The sequence below is a fragment of the Fundulus heteroclitus genome, unplaced genomic scaffold, assembly GCF_011125445.2.
Source record: "Fundulus heteroclitus isolate FHET01 unplaced genomic scaffold, MU-UCD_Fhet_4.1 scaffold_191, whole genome shotgun sequence".
In the NCBI taxonomy this organism is placed as follows: domain Eukaryota; kingdom Metazoa; phylum Chordata; class Actinopteri; order Cyprinodontiformes; family Fundulidae; genus Fundulus; species Fundulus heteroclitus.
Genome location: NW_023396603.1, coordinates 13,815 through 35,930, shown reverse-complemented (window position 1 = coordinate 35,930; position 22,116 = coordinate 13,815). Strand labels below are relative to the sequence as shown.

At 39.2% G+C, this 22,116-nt stretch overlaps 1 protein-coding gene and 1 long non-coding RNA gene across 4 annotated transcripts in view; both read right to left on the bottom strand.

The window, feature by feature from the left end:
• Positions 1-20,741, bottom strand: part of LOC105922786 (large neutral amino acids transporter small subunit 3) — a 102,981-nt gene extending 82,240 nt beyond the window's left edge. Inside the window, exons 1-2 of one of the 3 annotated variants that reach the window (XM_036129593.1) lie at positions 20,501-20,741; positions 14,181-14,323 (exon numbers count right to left, since the gene is read on the bottom strand). In XM_036129593.1, coding sequence (XP_035985486.1) covers positions 14,181-14,283 — 103 coding nt within the window. In that variant the 5' untranslated portion in view covers positions 14,284-14,323; positions 20,501-20,741. The remainder of the gene's footprint in view (positions 1-14,180; positions 14,324-20,500) is intronic. The other 2 variants (XM_036129595.1, XM_036129594.1) reach the window with 2 other exon arrangements.
• Positions 6,560-7,368, bottom strand: LOC118558978. Its single transcript, XR_004928577.1, has 2 exons — positions 6,723-7,368; positions 6,560-6,650 (listed from the first exon to the last, which is right to left on the bottom strand). It is a non-coding gene; the product is annotated as an uncharacterized LOC118558978 (long non-coding RNA).
• Positions 20,742-22,116: the final 1,375 nt, after the last annotated feature.

Here is a 22,116-nt window from a genome sequence, read left to right as displayed (position 1 = left end):
GATGGAATACCAAAGAGGTTTATCAAGTATTTTATAAAGAGGTTAAGAAACCATTACTGGCTAGTTTTAAGTATTCATACATAACAGGTTTTTTGTCAAACTCTCAAACAGAAGGTCTTATTTCACTGCTATTGAAACAGAAAGCAAATGGCCAATATAAAGACCCAGGATATTTAAAAAAATGGAGACCAATAACACTTCAATGTTATGATGCTAAGATCCTGGCAAAATGTTTGGCTATACGACTTAAGTCTGCTTTACCAAATATTATTCATCAAGACCAATCAGGTTTCTTACAAGGAAGAAATATAGGAAATAATATTAGACAGTTATTAGAAATCATAGAAAATTATAATATAGAGAATAAAAAAGGATTCATTTTTGTTGCCGATTTGGAGAAGGCATTTGACAAAATTAGCTTAGATTTTGTATGTAAAAGTTTATCTTTTTTCAATTTTGGCAACTCAATATTACACTGGATCAAGACGCTATATAACAAAACTAATTGTAGAATTATAAATAATGGAAACATCTCGGGGACAATACCTTTAGTAATAGGTCTTAAACAAGGGTGTCCTTTGTCTCCAAACTTATTTATTATTGCAATGGAAATATTAGCGATTAAAGTGAGATTAAATAAAAATATTGAAGGGCTCATTAATAATAATATTGAAAGTAAAATAACAATGTATGCGGATGATACAAGTTTCTTCATTAGCCCCAATCCTCATTGTTTACAGAACCTTATAAATATTTTGGACATCTTTTCAGAGCAATCAGGGCTTAAACTTAACTATGATAAATGTAAAATATTAAGGATTTGAAGTTTAAAGAAAACATAATTTCGAATGAAATGTAAAGTGCCTGTTATGTTGACAGATGGACCTGTTAACATACTTGGTGTTGTGATCCCAGAAAATCTGGAAGATATAAATTCAGTAAATTATGATAATCGACTAAGAAAGTTGGATAAAATTCTGCAATTGTGGAAAGGGAAATATCTAACCTTGTATGGTAAAATATCTATTGTTAATTCTTTAATTTTTACTCAATTTATTTATTTATTTCTGTCCTTACCAGCTCCATCACAAATTTTCTTTAAGTGTTATGAGCAGAAAATCTTTGATTTTTATCTGGGATGGCAAGCCAGAAAAGATAAAAAGAAAGGTTTTGTACAATGACTATAAATATGGGGGTTTGAAACTCCTCAAACTTGAAGCTATGTGTTTGTCTTTAAAAGCATCAATTCTTCCAAAGATGTACATTAACAATGAGTGGTACACAAGTGTCCTATTGGACAAAAAACATATAGTGTATCACAAGAAACTGTATCCTTTTTTACAAGTGATGCCTTCCCATTTTCCATATGTAGAGATTTTTTGGGAAACATCATAAAGGATTCATAAAGGAAACAAGCCACTCATGGTGGTGTTTTCAATTTTATGTACCAGAAAAAAGAGAGGACATTTTGCAGCAGATAATATGGATGAATTCCAATATACTAATAGACGGAAAGCCGTTCTTTTGGAAAAACATGTTTGAAAGAGGTGTTATCTTTGTTAATGATATTATCAATGAGAATGGTAAAATTATGGAGTATGAGGAATTTAGAACTTTGTATGGTGACGCTTGTTCAAAGTTTTCCTTTAACCAACTCATTGGAGTAATTGGAAAAAAATTGAACAAAATAATTAACAATGGAAGTACTAAAATATATGTTTGTAAACCTCTAATAAGAAACTCTAATTGGCAAAAGGGAATTAAAATTAATAGAAAAATATATAATTTTTATTTAATAAAAAAATCACTGAGGGTTGCACATAAATAAAATGGGAGGACTACTTTGACTGCCCGCTGCCGTGGGATAAAATATTTAAACTAATCTATAAAACTACTGTTGATGTACAAAATTGTTATTTTCAAATTAAAATTATATATAATTTCTTACCCACTGGGAAAATGTTAAAACTATGGAATATGACAGAGTCAGATGATTGCCGTTTCTGTTGTCAGGAGTCTGAATCCACCCTGCATTTGTTTTGGTATTGTCATATTGTGTCTCAATTTTGGGTGGAAGTTGAAAAAATGTGTTTAAAGATTGGTCTGTCTATTAAGCTTGATGTGGTTTCTGTTTTACTAGGAGAGTTCATCAACAGTAACGATTTAGTTAATTTAATCATTGTACTTGGTAAAAGATTTATTTTTAAAGCCAAAAATAGTTTCTCACTTATTAATTTCTTTAAAACATTTATTCAGCATTTTTTAACTTGAGAAAGTTATATGGTTGAAACCGATAATGAAGCCAGAAAACATAAAAATAGGTGGGAAGTTCTCAAATGTTAATCCTGAAAATGTAAGTTGTGGATGAATGATTTCATTCAATGTGGGTGAATGAATGTGAGTGAGTGTGTGTGTGTATGTGTGGGGGGTGGGGGTGGGAGCGAGGTTTTTGGGTTGGTACATTGACTGTGTAAATGTATTCTGTGCTGTGATTAATGTTGATTTTATAAAAAATAAATAAAAAGTCCCACAGCTGGGCTCGCTGGGCTTCTCACAACAATAACAAAACAAACAAAAATAAATAAAAAATAACTTGCACCTTGCATTTAGGCACTTCTGATTTATAGATAGCCAGAGCATTCTGTGGCAACCTTTCATCTAATCTACCCTGAGCTTGATGGGACAAAAAAAAAAAAAAAGAAAACAAAAAAAGCAAGATGAAAGGGATTACATTAAATTCTTAACAACCCTTTATAATAGTCTCTTTCCTTGGAAGTGAATATGGAAAAAGCAAAAACTGGTAGCCCCTCCTGGTGAATGTTCAATCTGGGAATAAATACCACACATATCCGTACAAAGAGTCAGAGAGGAATTCTGACAGATTAGCAAACCTAACTACTGCTCAGAGGTGGACCAGTAAATCTGCAAATTTTCCATCTGCAAAAAAAAAAAAATCAGACATTATGATCCTAGAAAACATTACAATGTCTTTTTGTTAGTACTAGCATCTCCTAAGCACTCCTATCAGTTCTCATTGGCCTCTCATTGTAAACCTTTCCTTTTACTCTTGCTGCAATCTTTCTTTGTAAAAATTTGTGCTGAGACTCTCTTTCATCCACATCATCCTTCCCATGCTCCTTTGTATACCGCTCTTGTTAGGCCCAGGTAGCAAAGCGCTATGAAGGCCTGTTCTATCTGAAGGATTTATTCAGTATTATTATAACTACTCACCTTTAAATAACTTTTTGGAGGCCTAAACATACATGAAAATTCGCCAAACATGACTCATAATTCTCCCCTACATGAAATAGCAGCATTTTAATGCAATTGAAAATGGTGAATTAATGTGTCACTGTGTGTATTTGTCCACATATAAGACGCACCGGATTATAAAGCGCACTAAATATTCTTCCCAAGTGTGTAATATCACTCTGCCCCTTCGCGTACACAGCTCTCTCCTTAGAGAGAGAGCTATCCTTCCAACAGAGGATAGCTCCCAACAGAGCTAACCAAAGTAGTTGGACTACACTGCCCTGTTTCTAACATAACAGCAAAATAAATGTAACTTATATATTGAATTAACTTACTAGGTTTGTTGTTGCTAGGGCGTACTCTGGGCATGGGTTGCCTAAAGGCTCCCATATATTTGGGCATACTGTGCACATACTGTGAGCTTGGTGGAATCTGCACTGACTCTCCGCAGACTTTTTAACCTTCATAGTTGAGCGTACTGAGCAGTTCTTGTGGCAAATTCCTATAATTGTCACACCCTGCTAGTGAGACGAAGTGGTGGAACGAATGATAAAATGTGTGATTAGCTAGCTGAGCACCTAGAGCCATTTTTTTCTGGCAGGCTCCCACCACACACCTGTTTGTGACAACAGAGAGGGACTGTGACGCTGCACGTCTTTGTGGCCGCCTGCTTGGAGCAGCTCAGTCTTAAGCTCGGTGTCACATATAAAACAGTTCCATGTGAAGACTTCTTGCCTCTGATAAGTTTATAGCGTGACACCGCGTACATGGTCATAAAAATTTAGCTCTGCACGTAGTATCTATATGCTCGGAGTCCGCACAGACTCCGCTTTGAGTACGCCTCGAGTACGCGCAGACCTCCACGGAGTGAAGTACGCTGGAGTATGTGGGGGCCTTTACTTGAATGCACTTCTAGTTCCGACATTACAGTCAGGCAATCTTGTAGACTGCTCAGGGGTCTAATCAGGTAGTGACTTACACATTTTAACAGATTTTTGAGCACATTGTACCACATAAAATCAGTCAGTAAGTACAACAGTGACCATATATATGGTGCACTAGATTATAAGGTGCACCATACATTTTTGAGAAAATTTCAGGATTTTAAGTGTGCCTTATAGTCCGAAAAATACGGTAGATTCCTCCAAATCATGAAAAAAGTCTCTTCGAGGTATGTCCAGTGGCGGTTCTACATTGAATTGCTCCTCAGGCGAAAACCCCTCCGATCTGCTGGCCCATTCGGTTCATGTTTGGCCCCATCTCCGGGTGGATGGGGCCGTGGTCTGTGGCCCCCACTGAGGTGGGACCTCGGGGCGGCCTCCGGCGGCAACATGCAAGACTCTCGGGGGGAGGGAAGGGGGGGGGGTGGGGGGGGTGTGGCGGCGGATGTGCGTCTGGGGTGAGTCCGGAGCTCGGAGTTCCTGGGGTGTGTTGCCCTTGGGCAAGTGTCCTTGTGGGGCCTCTGGGGCTTGGGTTCTGTGGAGAATGTTTCTGGGTGTCTGGCCCTACCTGGGTGGGGGGTTATGGACATTATTATCTCGTGGCAGATGCTCTCCCCTTCAGGGGGTGCATTCTGCTAGTGTGTGGATGGGATGGGAGGGGAATTGGGGTGTACCCAGCCTGGGTGTCTGTCGTCGTATATGGAGTGGGAGTTGAATGTTAGTGTTGGGCTGGGTTTAATTTAATTTTACTTAAATTTTTTTTTTTTAATAAGTGGGGCAGGGGGTGCTTGGATGGTTCCGTGTCTGGCTTTTTGTCTGGGTCCTTGTTCATGGCGGCTCTCTGTGCTGGTTCTATCTGGGGAACAGGGGTCTAAGTTAAGCTGAAGTCCATGAACAGCATCCTAACATTGGTGTTGGAATGCTGCAGATGAGTCAGCTGAGGGCAGTGCTAATGAGCATTGCAGTGCTGCATCCTCTGTGGAGCGATTCTCCCTGTAGGCAAACTGCAGGCTGTCCAGGCCAGCAGGGATGGCATCTTGGTGTACTTTAGGAAGATCCTCTCGAAAAACTTCATGATGAAGGGGGTCAGAGTGATGGGACGATAGTCATTGAGGCAGGTGATGATTGGTTTCTTGTGGACAGCCCGGTAACAGATCTCAGAAAGGCAGGAAACACGGAGAGCTGCAGGGAGAGGCTGAAGATGTCCAGAAAGACCCCTGCTAGCTGGCCCGCACACAATTTAAGCATCCAACCTGACACCATGTCTGGACCTGCAGCCTAGTTGGTGTTGACCTTTTTCAGGGAAGAGGTCACTTGGTGGACCTGCAGGATGAGAGGGTGATGGTGCTCCTCTGGCTGGGGAAGAAGTTCAGGCTCCGTGCTACTTGGACAGTCAGAGCGTGCAAAGACTGTCATCTATTATATTGAGAGAGTCTCGAACACCAAACCACAATCCACACCACAGCAACAGAATACAGGAATCGCAGGAGCTCAACAGCTCTTGGAAGAGCCATTAGCCAGTTGAAAACGATGTGGGCTACATTGATAACTGCCAAACTTTCTGGGGAAAATCTGGTCTGATCCGGAGAGACGGCATCCATCCCACTTTGGATGCATAGTGCAGCTCTTCTTTCTAGGAATCTCGCCGGATTTATTAGTTCTCCAAAATGCTGACAACCCATGGTCCAAACCAGTAAGCATAGACGTAGTTTAACACACCTCTATACAGCTTCTGTACTGTTACCCATTAATTACCCCATTGAGACAGTCTTTTCCATGGCTAAAACTAAACAGATTAAAAAGTGATCTAAAAGGAGCAAATCATAATAGTCAATACGACTCAATTTGAACCAAAAATATAAAACCATTGAATGTGGTTTATTAAATGTAAGGTCTCTCCCTCAATTCAATTCAATTCAATTTCATTTATATAGCGCCAATTCATGAAACGTGATCTCAAGGCACTTTCCAAAGTCAAATTCAATCAGATTATACAGATTGGGTCAGATTATACAGATTGGTCAAAACAATTTCCTATCCAAAGGAACCCAGTTGATTGCATCAAAGTCTTGACAAGCAGCATTCACTCCTCCTGAAGAAGCGTAGACCCACAGGGACAGTTGTCTGCATTGTCCATGGCTTTGCAGCAATCCCTCATACTGAGCAAGCATGAAGCGACAGTAGAAAGAAAATCTCCCCTTTAACAGGAAGGAAAACCTCCAGCAGAAACGGGCTCAGTATTAACGGTCATCTGCCTCGACCGACTGGGGGTTAGAAAAGACAGAGCAGAGACACAACAATGACTTTGTTGATGTCATGGTTTTTATATGCTTTGGCCACATGCAGACACAATACGAAAGACAATGCGCAGTTTAAGATGTTTTATTTAAATTCAGACTACAGAGGTCGATTCTGATGATGGGATCTGTTGAGGTCTGAACGTCAGTGCTGGAGAAACTATGGGAAGAAAAGGAGAATTGTTAAGAGAGATCGAACCAGAGAGAAATCTCCAGAAGCCTAGCCGCTTACCATATAGTTGGGCAAACCTAACTGGGGAAGTAGTGACGAGGGAACTCTGAGACCGAATGCTCACGGTGGATAGCTGGTGGTTAGCGGCTGGAGGGCGGACTGATGGTAAGTCGGCGAGGGATCCTGAGCGAGCCACGGCAGGCAGTAGTGGCAGAAGGAGCAACCAGAGTGCGGAGGAACCAGCAGAATCCAGGGAAGGGAATCTCAGGCCCGGCTTGGTATCACCAAGTGAGTAAGAGGGGGAGCGCCAGAGCAATATCTGAGCTTCAGGGATTCTTAGGAGCTGGTTCCTCGAGTGAGACGTCAAGGCGGGTGAGTAGTCCAAACAAAAACAAAGAAAAAGCAGGAGATCCAAAAAGATTTCAGAGATACGAAAAAACTCACAAGGTCAGGTTTCCAAGATCTGGTCAGAGGCCACGTCGTATCACGACTGGGTAAGGCTCTGGCGTCTTCCATCTGTCTGAGTCATCCTTAAGACGCCAGTGAACACTGCTCCAAACGAGCTGCAGGTGTGGGCCACGCCCCCCAGCCAACTAGAACCACCTGTGTAGCAGAGTTAGAACACCGACCAAACAGAGAACCCTGACAGTTAGTTAATGAATTGATTTTCTGATAATCAGATTCATTTATTTTGTGTCAGAGAAAGCTGGATGCAAGAGGACTATGTTAGTATAAATCAGTCAACTCCCTCTAATTATTTAAATTTACACATTCCCAGAACTACAGAACGAGGAGGAGAAGAAATCATCTTTCAATCTGATTTATTAATTAGTCCCAGGCCAATTAATAACTACAATTGTTTTGAAGATTTAACCCTTAGTTTTTCTCATCCAAATGCCAAAGCAATAAAACCTCTTCTGTTTGTTGTTTTGTATCATCCACCAGGCCCTTACTCTCAGTTTTTAGATCAGTTCTCATCTTATCTGATTTAGTGTTAGACACTAACAAGTTTATTGTAGTTGGGGATTTTAATATTCATGTTGACACTGAATGTGATAACCTTAATGCAGACTTTAATACTATCCTAGATTCAATTGGTTTTGCTCATGCTGTATCAGACTATAAAGAGTCTGTCCCACTTTTAATTTCCTTAGTATCACAGAAATGTGCAGCAGATGGCACCAATGTTGTTACTTCCCATTCACAAATTGAGGCTTTTGTGGATGGTGTCACTTCCTCGTTGCGTTTTGCATTAGATAACATAGCTTCCTTGAAAAAGAAGGTGACTATTCACAGGAAGCTGGCTCCCTGGTTTAATTTAGAGCTGTGTTTTTTCAAGCACAATGTCAGGAAATTGGAGAGAAAAAGGCACTCTCGACATCTAGAGGAATCCTAACCAATGTGGAAAAAAAGTCTACTGTTAGAGCAGCATATTTGTCATCATTAATAGAAGGGAATAAAAATAATCCTAGCTCTCTCTTTAGTACAGTTGCAAAACTTACCCAGAGTGATAGCTCTGTTGATCCATCCATTCCCTTAGCTCTCAGCATAAATGACTTTATGAGATTCTTCATAAATAAAAGTGATTGTATTAAAAATAAAATCAATGGCATCCTCCCAAACACGAATACCTCGTCCTCAGTAAGTGAGGCAGCATTGGAGGAATCTTCAAAACCTGATCGGTGTATGAACACAGAGCGTTCATACACATATATTTGTATATATATGGTTGTTATTTAAGGAATATATTTATTCCTTAAATAACAACCATGTTATTTAAGGAATTTTTCCCTTTGATGAATGCCCCTGTTTTCGACATGATTAATCTATCCTTATTAAATGGATATGTACCACAGGCTTTTAAAGTAGCTGTTATTAAACCATTACTTAAGAAACCCTCTCTTGATAAACATTACTTAAGCTAATCTTCTTTTCTTATCTAAAATTCTTGAGAAAGTAGTTACTAATGAATTATGTATAGATTTACAAAGTACTGACCTATTTGAAGAGTTTCAGTGAGGCTTCAGAGCTCAACATAGCACCGAAACAGCTCTGGTCAAGGTCACTAATGATATTCTCATGGCCTCAGATAATTGACTTGTGTATGTACTTGTCCTGTCAGACCTCAGTGCTGCATTCGATGCAGTTGATCAGAATATTCTCCTAGAAAGACTTGACAATACTGTAGGGATTAAGGGAAAAGCATTAGGCTGGTTTAAATCTTATCTGTCTGACAGATTACAGTTTGTTCATGTTAATAAATCTTCAAACTTTAGCTTCACTTGTGGAATACCACAGGGTTCAGTCCTTGGGCCAGTTCTCTTTACCATATTATATATATATATATATATATATATATATATATATATATATATATATATATATATATATATATATGTATATGTGTATATGTGTGTGTGTGTGTGTGTGTGTGTGTGTGTATTGGAAATTGATTGCTTCCAATCAATATTGAGGAATTAATTCCTTGATCAGTGTGTGCTTCCTTCTGTCTTCTCTAGCCCCCAGTCGGTCGAGGCAGATGACCATTCCCACTGAGCTTGGTTTTGCTGGAGGTTTTTCCTCCCTGATAAAGGAGAGGTTTCCTCTCCACTGTCGCTTCATGCATTCTCAGTATCAGGTTTTGCTGCAAAGCCATCGACAATGCAGATGACTGTCTACTGTGGCTCTATGCTCTTTCATGAGATGTGAATGCTGCTTGTCAACACTTGATTCAATCTGCTGGGTTTCCTTAGATAGGAAACTTTTTGATCAATATTTCTGTATGATTTGATTGAATTTTACTTTGTAAAGTGCCTTGAGATGACATGTATTGTAAATGACATTGTATTGAATTATAATGTAAGAAATTAAATATATGAAAAGGTCATGACAAACATTTAGTAGGATAATAGAAAACAATGCTCCTTTGCTATTCTAATTGGTATTTTTAAGGAATACCCTGAAAATGGTTTGAGGTGATGTTTGTGTCAATGTTTATTTTAAAAATTGGAACTCTGGTAATAGGGAGGAAATATACTGATACGATATGGAAATAAAGCTGTTTCCACCAGCTACCCTTCGTTCTTTAGGTGTTCTATCAACTGAAGTCCAATTTTTATTTTTGAACAAAAACCCTGCCAGAAAAACAAGTCTCGGATTTTCTGGGACACACGCATGCTTTATTGAAATAATTCAAATATCATGAAATGCATAAGCTATTTGTCAGGATCTGGGAGCGGCTCCTAGTTTGTGCTGCTGCTCTCCCACTCTTTCCACAGGTGGAGGCTGATGAGCAGGGAGGCGGAGAGCTGCAGGTGTTCCTTGTTTCATACTCGTCTGGAGGAGTATAAAAGGAAACGACTGCCAGCATTTCTTTGCCAGAGTGCTAGCCCCGGTGGCATGACTCAGTCGGCTATCATCTTTGGACACGTAAGTGTTCCTTCGACTCACCTTATGTTTCTTGTGTTCAGGTCTGGTCCACCTTCAAACTCCAGATCCCAAGAAAATTCCCAAGACTCTCAGTGCATCCACTTCCTGAAGCGATCCTCAACTCACAGCTGTTCCGACTCTGCTCCCAAGAGCTCCGTCATCGATCGAACCCTGCTCACACTCCACTGCTCTCTGCCTCACTGACACGCCTCTACCTCATCAACCCGGCAATCAGCCTCCCGCAGCTCCGCTCCACAAGAGCCGCTCACACCTCCCTGGCGGGTTCTTGACGCGCTCTCAGTGAGCTCTCTTTCCCTTATTGATTTAGCACTGCAGCTCTCGCTCTCCTGTAGACACTGCTCCGCCTTGCTCCCGCTCCATTCGGCTCCGCAAAACCACTGTGGCCGCTGACAGAGAATCCTCCGGGCCAAGCCTCCTCCACCCCTCTGTCGGAACCAGAACCCATCATTTGGTCAGAATCCGCCAGGGGGATGAGTGGAAGAGAGCCTTCAAGACACCTTTGGGGCATTTCGAATATCTGGTCTTACCAGTTGGACTTTGCAATGCTCCAGCCACTTTCCAGGATCTAGTCAACAATGTTCTCAGACACTTCCTTAATATCTTCATTTTCGTTTACCTTGATGACATACTCATCTATTCCAAGAACCTCACCGAGCACCTCTGCCACATCCATCCTCTAAATCGTCCTGGAAAACAAACTGTTTGTCAAAGCTGAAAAGTGCAAATCACTACAAATCATCCGTCACCTTCCTTGGACTGATCCTTGAGGGTGGGCAGGTTTGATCAGACCCGGACAAAGTCAAGGCCAGAACCCAAATCAAGGAAGCAGCTCCAACATTTTCTGGGCTTCGCAAACGTCTACCGGCATTTTATCTGCAATCATAGTGAGATTGCTGCCCCGTTATGCACCCTAACCTCCACCAAGACAACGTTCACCTGGGACTAGAAGGCCGAAACCTCCTTATCAAGGTGTTTAATGACATCCATATAAATACAGACTGTGGAAGAACCACCGTGCTGGTACTATTGGATCTCAGTGCAGCATTTGATACTGTCGATCACTCCATCCTGTTAGAGCGCCTGAAAAACTGGGTCGACCTCTCTGGTACAGCTCTCAACAGGTTTAAATCCTACTTAAACGACAGGGGATTTTTTGTGTCAGTAGGTAACTTTACATCAGAGATGACAAAAATCACATGTGGGGTTCCACAAGGGTCCATCCTGGGTCCCCTCCTATTCAATATCTACATGCTCCCTCTAGCTCAGATAATAAAAAAATAACATCAGCTAACTATGCAGACTACACACAGTTCTACATCACCATGTCACCAGGTGACTATGGACCAGTTCAGGCACTGAGTAAATGTCTTGAAGAAATCAATGCGTGGATGTGCCAAAATTTTCTTCAATTGAACAAAAACAAAACAGAAGTAATAATATTTGGACCAATAGAGGAGAGATTAAAAGTTAGCACACAGCTTCAGCTGCTTCAGCTAGAAACCACTGATCAGGTCCGAAATCTGGGTGTAGCGATGGACTCAGACCTGAACCTCCAAAAGCATCTAAAGACAGTTACAAGGTCGACTTTCTATCACCTGAAGAACATTTCCAGGATTAAAGGACTAATGTCTCAGCATGATCTGGAAAAGCTAATCCATGCGTTTATTTTTAGTCGAATTGATTACTGCAACAGTGTTTTCACAGGTCTGCCTAATAAGTGGATCAGACAGCTGCAGCTGATCCAGAATGCTGCTGCCCGCGTCCTCACTAAGTATAAGAAAGTAGAGCACATCACCCCAGTTCTAAAGTCCTTACACTGGCTCCCTGTATCTCAGAGGATAGACTTTAAAATCCTTCTGTTAGTCTATAAATCCCTGAATGGCTTAGCACCTAAATACATCACAGACTTGTTATCAGTGTATCAACCCTCCAGACCACTCAGGTCTTCTGGCTCCAGCCTACTCTGCATACCTAGAACCAGAACTAAACACGGAGAAGCAGCATTTAGTTCCCATGCCCCACTTATCTGGAACAAACTTTCAGAAAACTGTAAAAATGCTGAAATCCTAAGTTCCTTTAAATCAAGACTAAAAACACATTTGTTTAGGACTGCATTCACTGCACTAGTTAAATAGTCAAATGCAAAAATTATTTATTTATTTTTTTCAACTACTTTTTCCTACTTGCTTTTTTCTGCTTTATTTCCTGTATTTTAGTCATGTAAAGCACTTTGCATTGTCTGTGTACTGAATTGTGCTATATATATAAATTTGCCTTGCCTTCCTGAGATTAAAGAAGAGATTCTCCCAAGCGCCCATCCTCATTCATCCTCAGCCTGCAAAGACAGTTCACCCTTGAAGTCAACGCCTCGGACACTGGAGTAGGAGCTGTCCTCCCCCAGCACTCTGACTCAGATCACAAACATTTCACATTTCACGCTTCTGGCCATCAAGCTGGCACTTGAGGAATGGCGCCACTCGTTGGAAGGCACAGAACAACCCATGCTGGTCTGGACAGATCACAAGAACCTCTTGTACCTCCAATCTGCCAAATGCCTAAACTCCCCACAGTCCCGCTGGTCTCTGTTCATTCCATTTATGGTCAGCGATCAGAGCCCTCCCAGTATTCACTTCACACATTTCTCAATAACTCCTTTTTAATCATTTATCTTCCTACAAATCTATTTAGAGGCACCATGGAAAAACTGTCTCTACTGTCTTTTGACAGTATAATATGAGAGAGATATTCTGTGAAAAAAATCAAGCTCCTCTAGCTTGACCTCAATTTGTAGAAATGCGCCACTTCTGTGGGGTAGGAGCTGTGGAGGGGGAGGGACCTGTAAGGTGTGCTTTTTCAAATGTTCATACTAAGTCCACAGCTTTTACAAAACTCCCTATTGCAGTTTTAAACCAAACATACAGGTCTGCTGTTGGTAAAATGGTGACTGATCAGTCACTTATGATCATAAGCACTTCATACTTTAGAAAAATAATGATATGTGTCCCTTTGAGACCTGATGCTGAGATGTATCTGCATCTTAAACTAAGAGACTACCTTTTTTGTGGATCCTAGCCTATACAAGACCATTTTTTATTGAAGTATCTAGCCTGTGGTGATCAGCCTAACCTGACTCTCGCCAGATGGATTTTGTTCCTCAGAGCTCCACACATCCATCTGGGATTGCTCTATTAGAGATGTATTTTAGAAGGAGGGGCCTTATCAAAAATCCTTGCATATGACTGGATAAACCACTTGTCCATCATCTTTACTGACGTGCTGCTTCAACCACTCACATCGAACCCAACACTGAAACTGAAACCATCGTTTCCACTAAAAAAAGCCTTCAAAAGCCGTTCTCTGGTGTTCTTTTAAAGAAGTCTCTAAGCAATCAGTAGATTGGGTAACAGTGATGAAATAAGGAGCATCAATGTTATCGGGTGACCAGATTTCACTAATGAAAACCGGGGACATCTCTGATTTTGGTACACGGGCGGGCATGTGCAGAGTCTCTGTCGGGGTGTTGGTTTGTTTTGCCTGATCTACAACGCAAACAGGTAGGGAAGGTATGTTTGGCTCAGCTCTTCTTCTACGTGGGGACAGCGTCATGACCAGGTACATTTCTCTTGCTGCATTAAACTTTTTCACTCCATTAATATACACTGAAATCAGGAAATTTTTTGGCAGGGACAGGTCAAGCAAAACTTGGACTCAGGGACATCTGGTCACCTCTTGCTTCCTTGCTGTGAGTCACCATTGTTGTCTGAATCTAAACAGTTTCTGCTGTAATACGTCACATTTATGAAAATCCCGTGTGGTGATCCTGATTGGCTCATCCATTCTATGAGGTATTGAAATCCCTACTAAGGGCAACGATTCCAGATGGATGTGTGGACCTCAGCGGAACTACATCTATCTGGCGAGAGTAAGGTTAGATAAAGCCTTCCAAAGATGTTTGAATTAAACATGTTAGACTGTCCTTTTTTTCAATTGACAATGCACACAAACTAATATTAATGCTCATACATGCATTAAAAAGGCTACACCAGTCATTAGATAACAAGGTCATACCCTTTGCAGTGCTTTGGGAGTCTCTGTGCTCAGATTCTGGGGATTTGGCTCCAACCGTGTCCTCCATGATTGGCACATTGGTGATGTACCTGTCTCCAGACATCCTGTCTTCTGTCACAACCACATTGATTCTAATCTTTATACTGCCAAGAGAAGTAAAAAAAACAACAACACTATATTATTCTATGCACTATGTAGTGCCTATTTTTTTATATATATATATATATATATATATATATATATATATATATATATATATATATATATATATATATCAGGGCAGTCAAAGTTTTTTACAGTAGCAGACTACACACTATCAGGTAGGAGGGTGCACTTATGCCGGTGCTCGAGCCCCGGAGGGGAGAATTTTAAAAAATAGAGTCTCCCTGATGTATTTTGGAAGCTTTCAAGACAGGTGATTATTTAAAGAATAGAATCAGAGTGCATGTTTTAAATTGAATAAAAAGCAAAAAAAAGTGAATGATCAATTCTTCAAAAACAACCTTTTTTTATTATTATTATTAAAAATTCACGTTATCATCATGTTTTAACAAGGTTTTGAACAAATTTGCATAAAATCAGTTGAATTTGAATTAATAGCACCATATAAAACAGATCAGATTAGGTGAATATATGACAATTTCCTAACTTCCGAGCGCGCAGTGAGACAACACGTGCGCGCTCAAAACTGGTCTCGCACACCCTCAGTTCCTTCTCTGCTCGCGCGCGACCTGCTCATTCCATGCTCAACACCAGCTGTGCTGTGCACTCGCTTGGCTGTTTCTCCGCGAGCGTCGCGCGAGAAGAGTTTTTCAGAGTTGAGCTCGGATTGGTTCCTGCGCGCTCAACCAGAAGGCACAAATATCGCTCCATTATATAATCGGGGAAATGTAGGCGGTGGCAAGATCTGCTAAAGAAGGCGATTTGCCACTGTTGACCGGCTACTTTTGACTGCCCTTTTATTTATATATATATATATATATATATATATATATATATATATATATATATATATATATATATATATATATATTAGGGCTGTCAAAATAACGCGTTTATTTCAATTCATTAATTTAAAAAAAAATAACGCATTAAAAAAAATAACGCAGATTAATCGGTGAGGCGCGCCTCCCCTGGGGGGGCGCCAAAGAGTCACGGGGAGGCGTGAGAAGACAGAGAAGAAGACAGCGCTGCCGCTCAACTCTGTGAAACAGTGTAGTGATATTCGTGCCTTCTGTTTGAGCGCGCAGGAACCTATCCAAGCGCGCAGTGAAACAACTCTCAACGCTCAAAACCGGTCTGGCACGGTCTGAAAAACTCTTCTCAACCCACTGTCCTCGCGGTGAGTTCCATCTCATCGCTACTTTGCTCGCGCGCACCTGCTCATTCCAACACCAGCTGTGCGCTCTCTCGGCTGTTAAAGCATATCACAGACAGTTTTTTTTTTCATCCAAACAGAGAATGGCTTGCAAATACTGCATTCAGATGAATTAAATCAAAATGCTGCAGCCTTTAGCAGAAATTACTAAACATCACCGAGGGATTGAAGAAAAACAAATAAAATGTGTAATATTTTAGCCTAAAATATTTAGGCTAAAGTATTTAGACTAAAATATTAGAGTTAGTAAGTGAGGTGTGAAAAAGAGAAGAAATGTTTTTGTCTCTTTTCTTTCCAGCTTCTGGGAGGTGATGGAAAAGTTTATTCTGATCATAATCATCATGAATGTCATCATTATTTAAAGAGCACTTTAACACGAGGTAAAACAAAGTGCCAAACATCAGAAATACATCAGATAAGAGATAACAACTAATAAAATAGCAATATGTCTAAATTGTGTATAATTAGCCTAAAAAGTAGATTGGAATATGGAATATGTTGACATCTGTTAAATTCATCTTTTTTTTATTATTATTTCAGTTAATGTTTCCTGTTGACGTGAGTTCAGTTTGACATTGGCATCTGTTTAGTTCAGTTTGTCTGCTGTTGAAAACAATTGTTTATAAATTTGCTCTAATGACAGCTCAATTTTAAAACTAAGCCCTCTGTCCGTGATGTTTCAGTAAAAGTAGCCTGTAAGATGGAAATATTTGGATGGATATTTTATGAATAGGCCCGGACTGGAAGGCAGAAGGCGAGCACAGTGGCAGACGCAAACAGAGCAAACGACGAGTTCTCGACGTATTTTTCTTCTTTAGATAATGTATCACAATATCGTTTTAAGAGTAAGTTGATGGTATCAGATTGTCAGATACCATCCAGATACCGTCCAGATAGCGAGTCTGTGAATGCTGGCCAAACGATTTAGTCCGGCCCGGTGGCCAAAAGCATTATCAGTATTCAACAGATAATGCATTAGATACAGCCGATACTTTAATGTATCTAATGCTAATTATTCATTGAATCATTTGAATTTAAATATTTAAAACACTTTCACAGCAAAAATTATATGCGATTAATTTAGATTAATTAATAATTAATTACAGAGTATGTAATTAATTAGATAAATTTTTTTAATCGATGGACAGCCCTAACATATATATATATATATATATATATATATATATATATATATATATATATATATATATATATATATATAGATATATATATATATATATATATATATATATATATATATATATATATATAGATATATATATCTATATATATATATATATATATATATATATATATATACCGTATTCCGCACTATAAGTCGTTCCGGAGAACAAGTCGCACCAGCCATAAAATGCATAATAAAGAAGGAAAAAACATATTTAAGTCACACTGGAGTATAAGTTGCATTTTTGGGGGAAATTTATTTGATAATATCCAACATCAAGAAGAGACATGTTATCTTGAAAGGCAATTTTAAGTAAAAATTGAACGGAGGCAAAAACAGGCTTTATAATTGCAGCTTACGATACATGACACAACTGAGAACGTGCCTGGTATGTTAACATAACATATTAAGAGCTATTCAGATAACTATAGCATAAATAACATGCAAAGAAGTTAACCCAAGCGTCCGCGTCACTCCAAATAACTAAAATCCAAATAACTAAAATCCAGTGAAATCTTCATCCTCGGTGTGACTTTCAAATAACTCAGTTAACTCTGGAAGTAGACGATGCAGCACTTCTGCTTCTAAGTCGCTTACGTCTGATTCATCGTCAGTTGCAGTTCCAATTATTCCAGCCTTTCTGAATCCAGACAGAATGGTTTCGGTTGTGTAATGCCAACTCAGGGACCGTGGAAATAATGCCATATTAGTTCCCTCACTTGCTTATTGTGCAAAGTCAACTTTAACCAAAATTAAAATTCCTGTCTCTGTCCCACGTTTCAACTTCAGAGCCTTGGCGTCATCCTGGACAGCCTCCTTTCCTCTCCTTCACTTTCCACATCATCACCTGGTTAACTTTCATATTTGCAGCATCAAGTTCTTCCTTCACACTTTAGCCAAACTGGTCCACAGTCCACTTTACAGTTTCAGCTCCCTTCCCTCCATAAACCTCTATAAACTACAACTAGTAGAAAGACAGCAGCTGGCATCATTACATCATCTTCTTCACACCGGAACATTACCTCCAATGGCTCCCTGTCATATTCAGTATAAATTAATCCTATTATAATACAAGGCCAACCACAACCTGGACAATGCACGACACACAACCAACACTATGATGACATACATTTTAGTTTAACACAGATCGCACATTACAATAATCAGTCTCTGCTTTGCCCGTTATTGCACAGCAATTAATCATCACAACTCATGAGTTTATAAAAAGGCATTATTTAGCTGTTTTGAAGTGTAATAAAACTGTTAAATCTTAGCCCTGTGACTGGAGACCAGTCACAGGGGGCTCGTCCAGGATGGACGAGCCCCCACCCCCCACGACCCTGCGTGACGTCGAGCTGCGTTTCCCCATCAGATACAGCTTGACGTCACAACTGTAGGGAAAAGCCAGTATAGAAAATCGATAAAGGATGGGATGTTACATTTTTAAGAAGTTTAATAAAATTGCTCAAGGTTTATCAGGAAAAAACATAACTTGCTTTTAAATATGAACATTTTTAATTAGCAAAATGTTATTAATGTATTTAGTAAAGTTAAATATTGTTGAAGGTCATCTTGGCTGCTGTCTGTCTGGCAGGTGTTTTAGGGTCGGAGTAAAATGAGTCCATAGATCCACAGACAGGAGGCTTATTCTGAATAATTTTGGTTTCTAGTACAAGTTACTTCTACAGTGAAGCTTCACATTGCTTTATTTTAAAAATTAAAAGTAATTTCATAAAAGCTCTCTAAGAATCACCTCTGGCCTCACCCAGTTTGAACCCGCTCTCGAGTCCATGTTGTAGCTGCAGTTTATTTTATTTTTTATGTAGTTTCCTTAATAATCAAAATCAAAGAGTGTCCTGGTGCGCAGTGGCTCATTAGATGGACGTTGCTGTATATTGACTGATTGCAGCTCCTCCTTCTTTGGTTCAGAAAAGCGCAGGTGAAATTATTTATTTTATTTTATTACTTTTTCCTAATGCAGGAAATTGTTTTATATTCTGACCCTTCTTCAAAAAAAAAAAAAAAAAAAGCGCCTAATGCTAAATTAGCCTGAGCTAGCGCTTTACTCTTCAAGTTTTAAATAAAACATAACAGCAAATAATGAGGAGGTCCCTGGTCGGTCACCGCGTTTATCAGCCAAATTGCTGGAAGCCAGGCAATAAACGCTGACTGGTGACATGGCTGCAGGTGGAAATAACTAATTAATTAACTGCAGGAGCAGCAACAGCCCCCTTACCGATGGAAGTTGTTGTCAGATGGTCAATCCGCTCCACTTCCTTACTTGCTGGTTCGCATAAATCCAAAGAAAACCTTTGACCACTGCTACTTACATTCATGCATCTGTGGCCAGTTTGAGATGTTCTTCCAAAAGTTATAATGATGAATACCGATGAAGCTCAGTCTGGCAATGTTCGCTTTGCAAAGACCCACCCTACTCTCTTTCTGATTGGCTAATGTCCCGGCTCTGCCAGGTTTCATTGGTTGAGAGCAGCTTTAGTTTAAAACCTTGAATAAAAAGTGTAGACGGAACAATTTGCGCTAATTTTCCAAATGACGGAAATCCGTTTCAGCGACGGAGAACTTTAACCTCTGCTCTAGGTTCACCTGTGGAGTACCACAGGGTTCAGTCCTTGGACCAATTCTCTTTACTGTATATATATATGCATCCGATTGGCAAAATTATCAGACAGCATGGGATTAATTTCCACTGTGATGCTGATGACAGCTATATTTATCCATAAATCCTGATGAATCCAATCAATTACTTCGACTGCAGTCATGTCTTGATGACATCAAAAGCTGGATGACTTTAAATTTCCTGCACTTAAATTCTGACAAGACAGAAGTTGTAATCTTTGGACCAGAGTCCCTTAAAAAATAAACATCTTAATCAATCACTTAATCTGGATGGCATTAATTTGGCCTCTGGTAATAAAGTAAAAAATCTTGCTGTTATTTTCGACCAAGACATGTCATTTAAATCCCATATTAAACAGTTTTTTGTTTGTTTGTTTGTTTTTTTATATATATATATTTTATTGAATTTTCTCTTTTAGGACACAACAAATTTACAAACAACAAATTAACTAACTTAACTTTGTAGACGTGCTTACATTCACTCACGCACTCACCATTCAAACCTGTATTTGTTCTAAGAAAGAAAAAAATGACAAAACTCTTTAGATTAAGACAGAGAAAAATAACAATACAGTATGAAAGTAGAAACTGTAGTCAAGACATCCATCCAAGACAATCATTAATAAGCTCCGCTTTCAGTCTCTATGATCCTCATATATGGCTCCCAGAGGTTCTCAAAGTCTCGCTGTTTACCTTTGCTGATGTATGTTAGTTTTTCCAGTCCGCGCGAATTTGCAATTTCTTTCTTCCAGAGTCCCAGGGAAGGGGGCTCCATGCTCCTCCAGCTTAATGCAATAGCCCTTTTGGCTTGAAGAAGTCCATAATCTATCAATTTAGTTTTAGTCTGCGATTGTTTAAATTCCACTGGGTATATTCCTAGAACACAGATTTTAACCTCCAATGGGACTTTAACCTTAAACAATTCAGGCATCTAATAACATCCCTCCAGAACTTCTGGATTTTATGACATTCCCACAAACAACGGAGAAGAGTTCCTTTTTCAATTAAGCATTTAGTGCAAGTGTCTGGAATGTCACTGGACATATGATGAAGCCTAACTGGAGTTATATAGGTTCTCATAAGCCATTAGTATTGCAGAAGTTTAAATCGTGTGTTTACCGTTTGTGTCTGTGCTTTTAAACAGGCCTGATTCCAGTCTTCCTCATCTATATCTTCAAGAGTATCTCTTCTCCAAGCGTCTAACTTGTCAATTGCTGAATCCTTGGAGGAAAGCATCAACAAGTTATAGAAAGCCGAAAGAAAACCTTTCCCTTTTATGTCCCCAACGCACACTTCTTCTATTTTTGTTAGGGGTGGAATGTCAACTATTCGTTTCAGTTTTGATGACATATAATTTTTCAATTGTATTTAAAAAAATGTTTAGGGGGTATTGAATACTTCTTGCATAACTGATCAAATGTAAGCAACATGCCATCTGCATATAGATCTTTAATTTTCTGAATGCCTTTGGTTTTCCATAGTTTAAATCCTCCATCATTTTTCCTGGGGTGAATCTTTCATTACCCCAAATAGGGGTAAATTGTGATAGTTCTGGTTGGTCACCTACATGTTTATGTGCTGCGTGCCAAGTTATAATTGTATTTTTTAAGAAAGGGTTCTTTGTGGGGTTTTTTAGTGTCTTTATATCTGAAGAATATAGGAAGGTGTTTAAGGGGAGATCTGGAACAGATTGCTGTTCAATGTCTACCCAAGCTGGAGGTGCCGTTGGACAAAAGTAGTGAGTAGCTGATGTTAGTTGGGCAGCCATATAATACCATCTGAGATTAGGGACTTGAAGTCCACCTCTGTCATAGGGCAAATAGAGTAACTTTAGACGGAGTCTTGCTTTTCTATTACTCCAAATAAATTGATTAAATAGTTTGTCTATACTTTAATAAAATGAATCTGACAGTGGCAATGGAAGTGTTTGAAAATAGTACAAAAATTTGGGCAGGATTGTCATTTTTAATAAATTTATTCGACCTATCATGGATATAGGCAAATTTGACCATCGATTTAGCATTTCTGTGACTTTTTCCACAAGGGGATTATAGTTTGCTGCGCTTATTTCATTGAGGGGTGGAGTGATCTTAATGCCTAAATATGTAAAACCTTTTGTAGTTGTTTTGAATGGGGTAACCACAATAGGGCTTCTCCTTTCGTCTTCATTAAGAAACATTAATTCTGATTTAGAATTATTAATTTTATATCCTGAAAATTCACCGAATTCTTTTATTAGCTTTAATAAATTGGGAATACTGATCTTCAAATTACTTATGAAAAATATCAGGTCATCTGCAAACAAGGAAATGAGATGTTCTCTTCCTCCTATTCTAATACCTGATATTCCTGTACTTGCTCTAACAGCCATCGCCAGAGGCTCTATTGCCAACACAAAAAGTAGTGGTGACAGGGGGCAACCCTGTCTGGTTGACCGTTGTAAATTAAATGGTTTTGACATGTTATTATTGGTTAAAACTTGTGCTGTGGGTTCAGTATATAGTAATCTTATCCATTTCAGAAAGGTTTCACCAAATCCATATTTGGGGAGCACTTCAAACAGATAATTCCACTCTATTCTGTCAAAAGCTTGACGTGCGTCCAATGATAACATCGCCGTGTCTTTACAATTATGTTTTTTATACAATACATTAAGGACCCGTCTTATATTATGGTAGCCTTGTCTTGTTTTAATAAATCCTTGTTGATCATTTATTATTAAATTGGGCAGATAT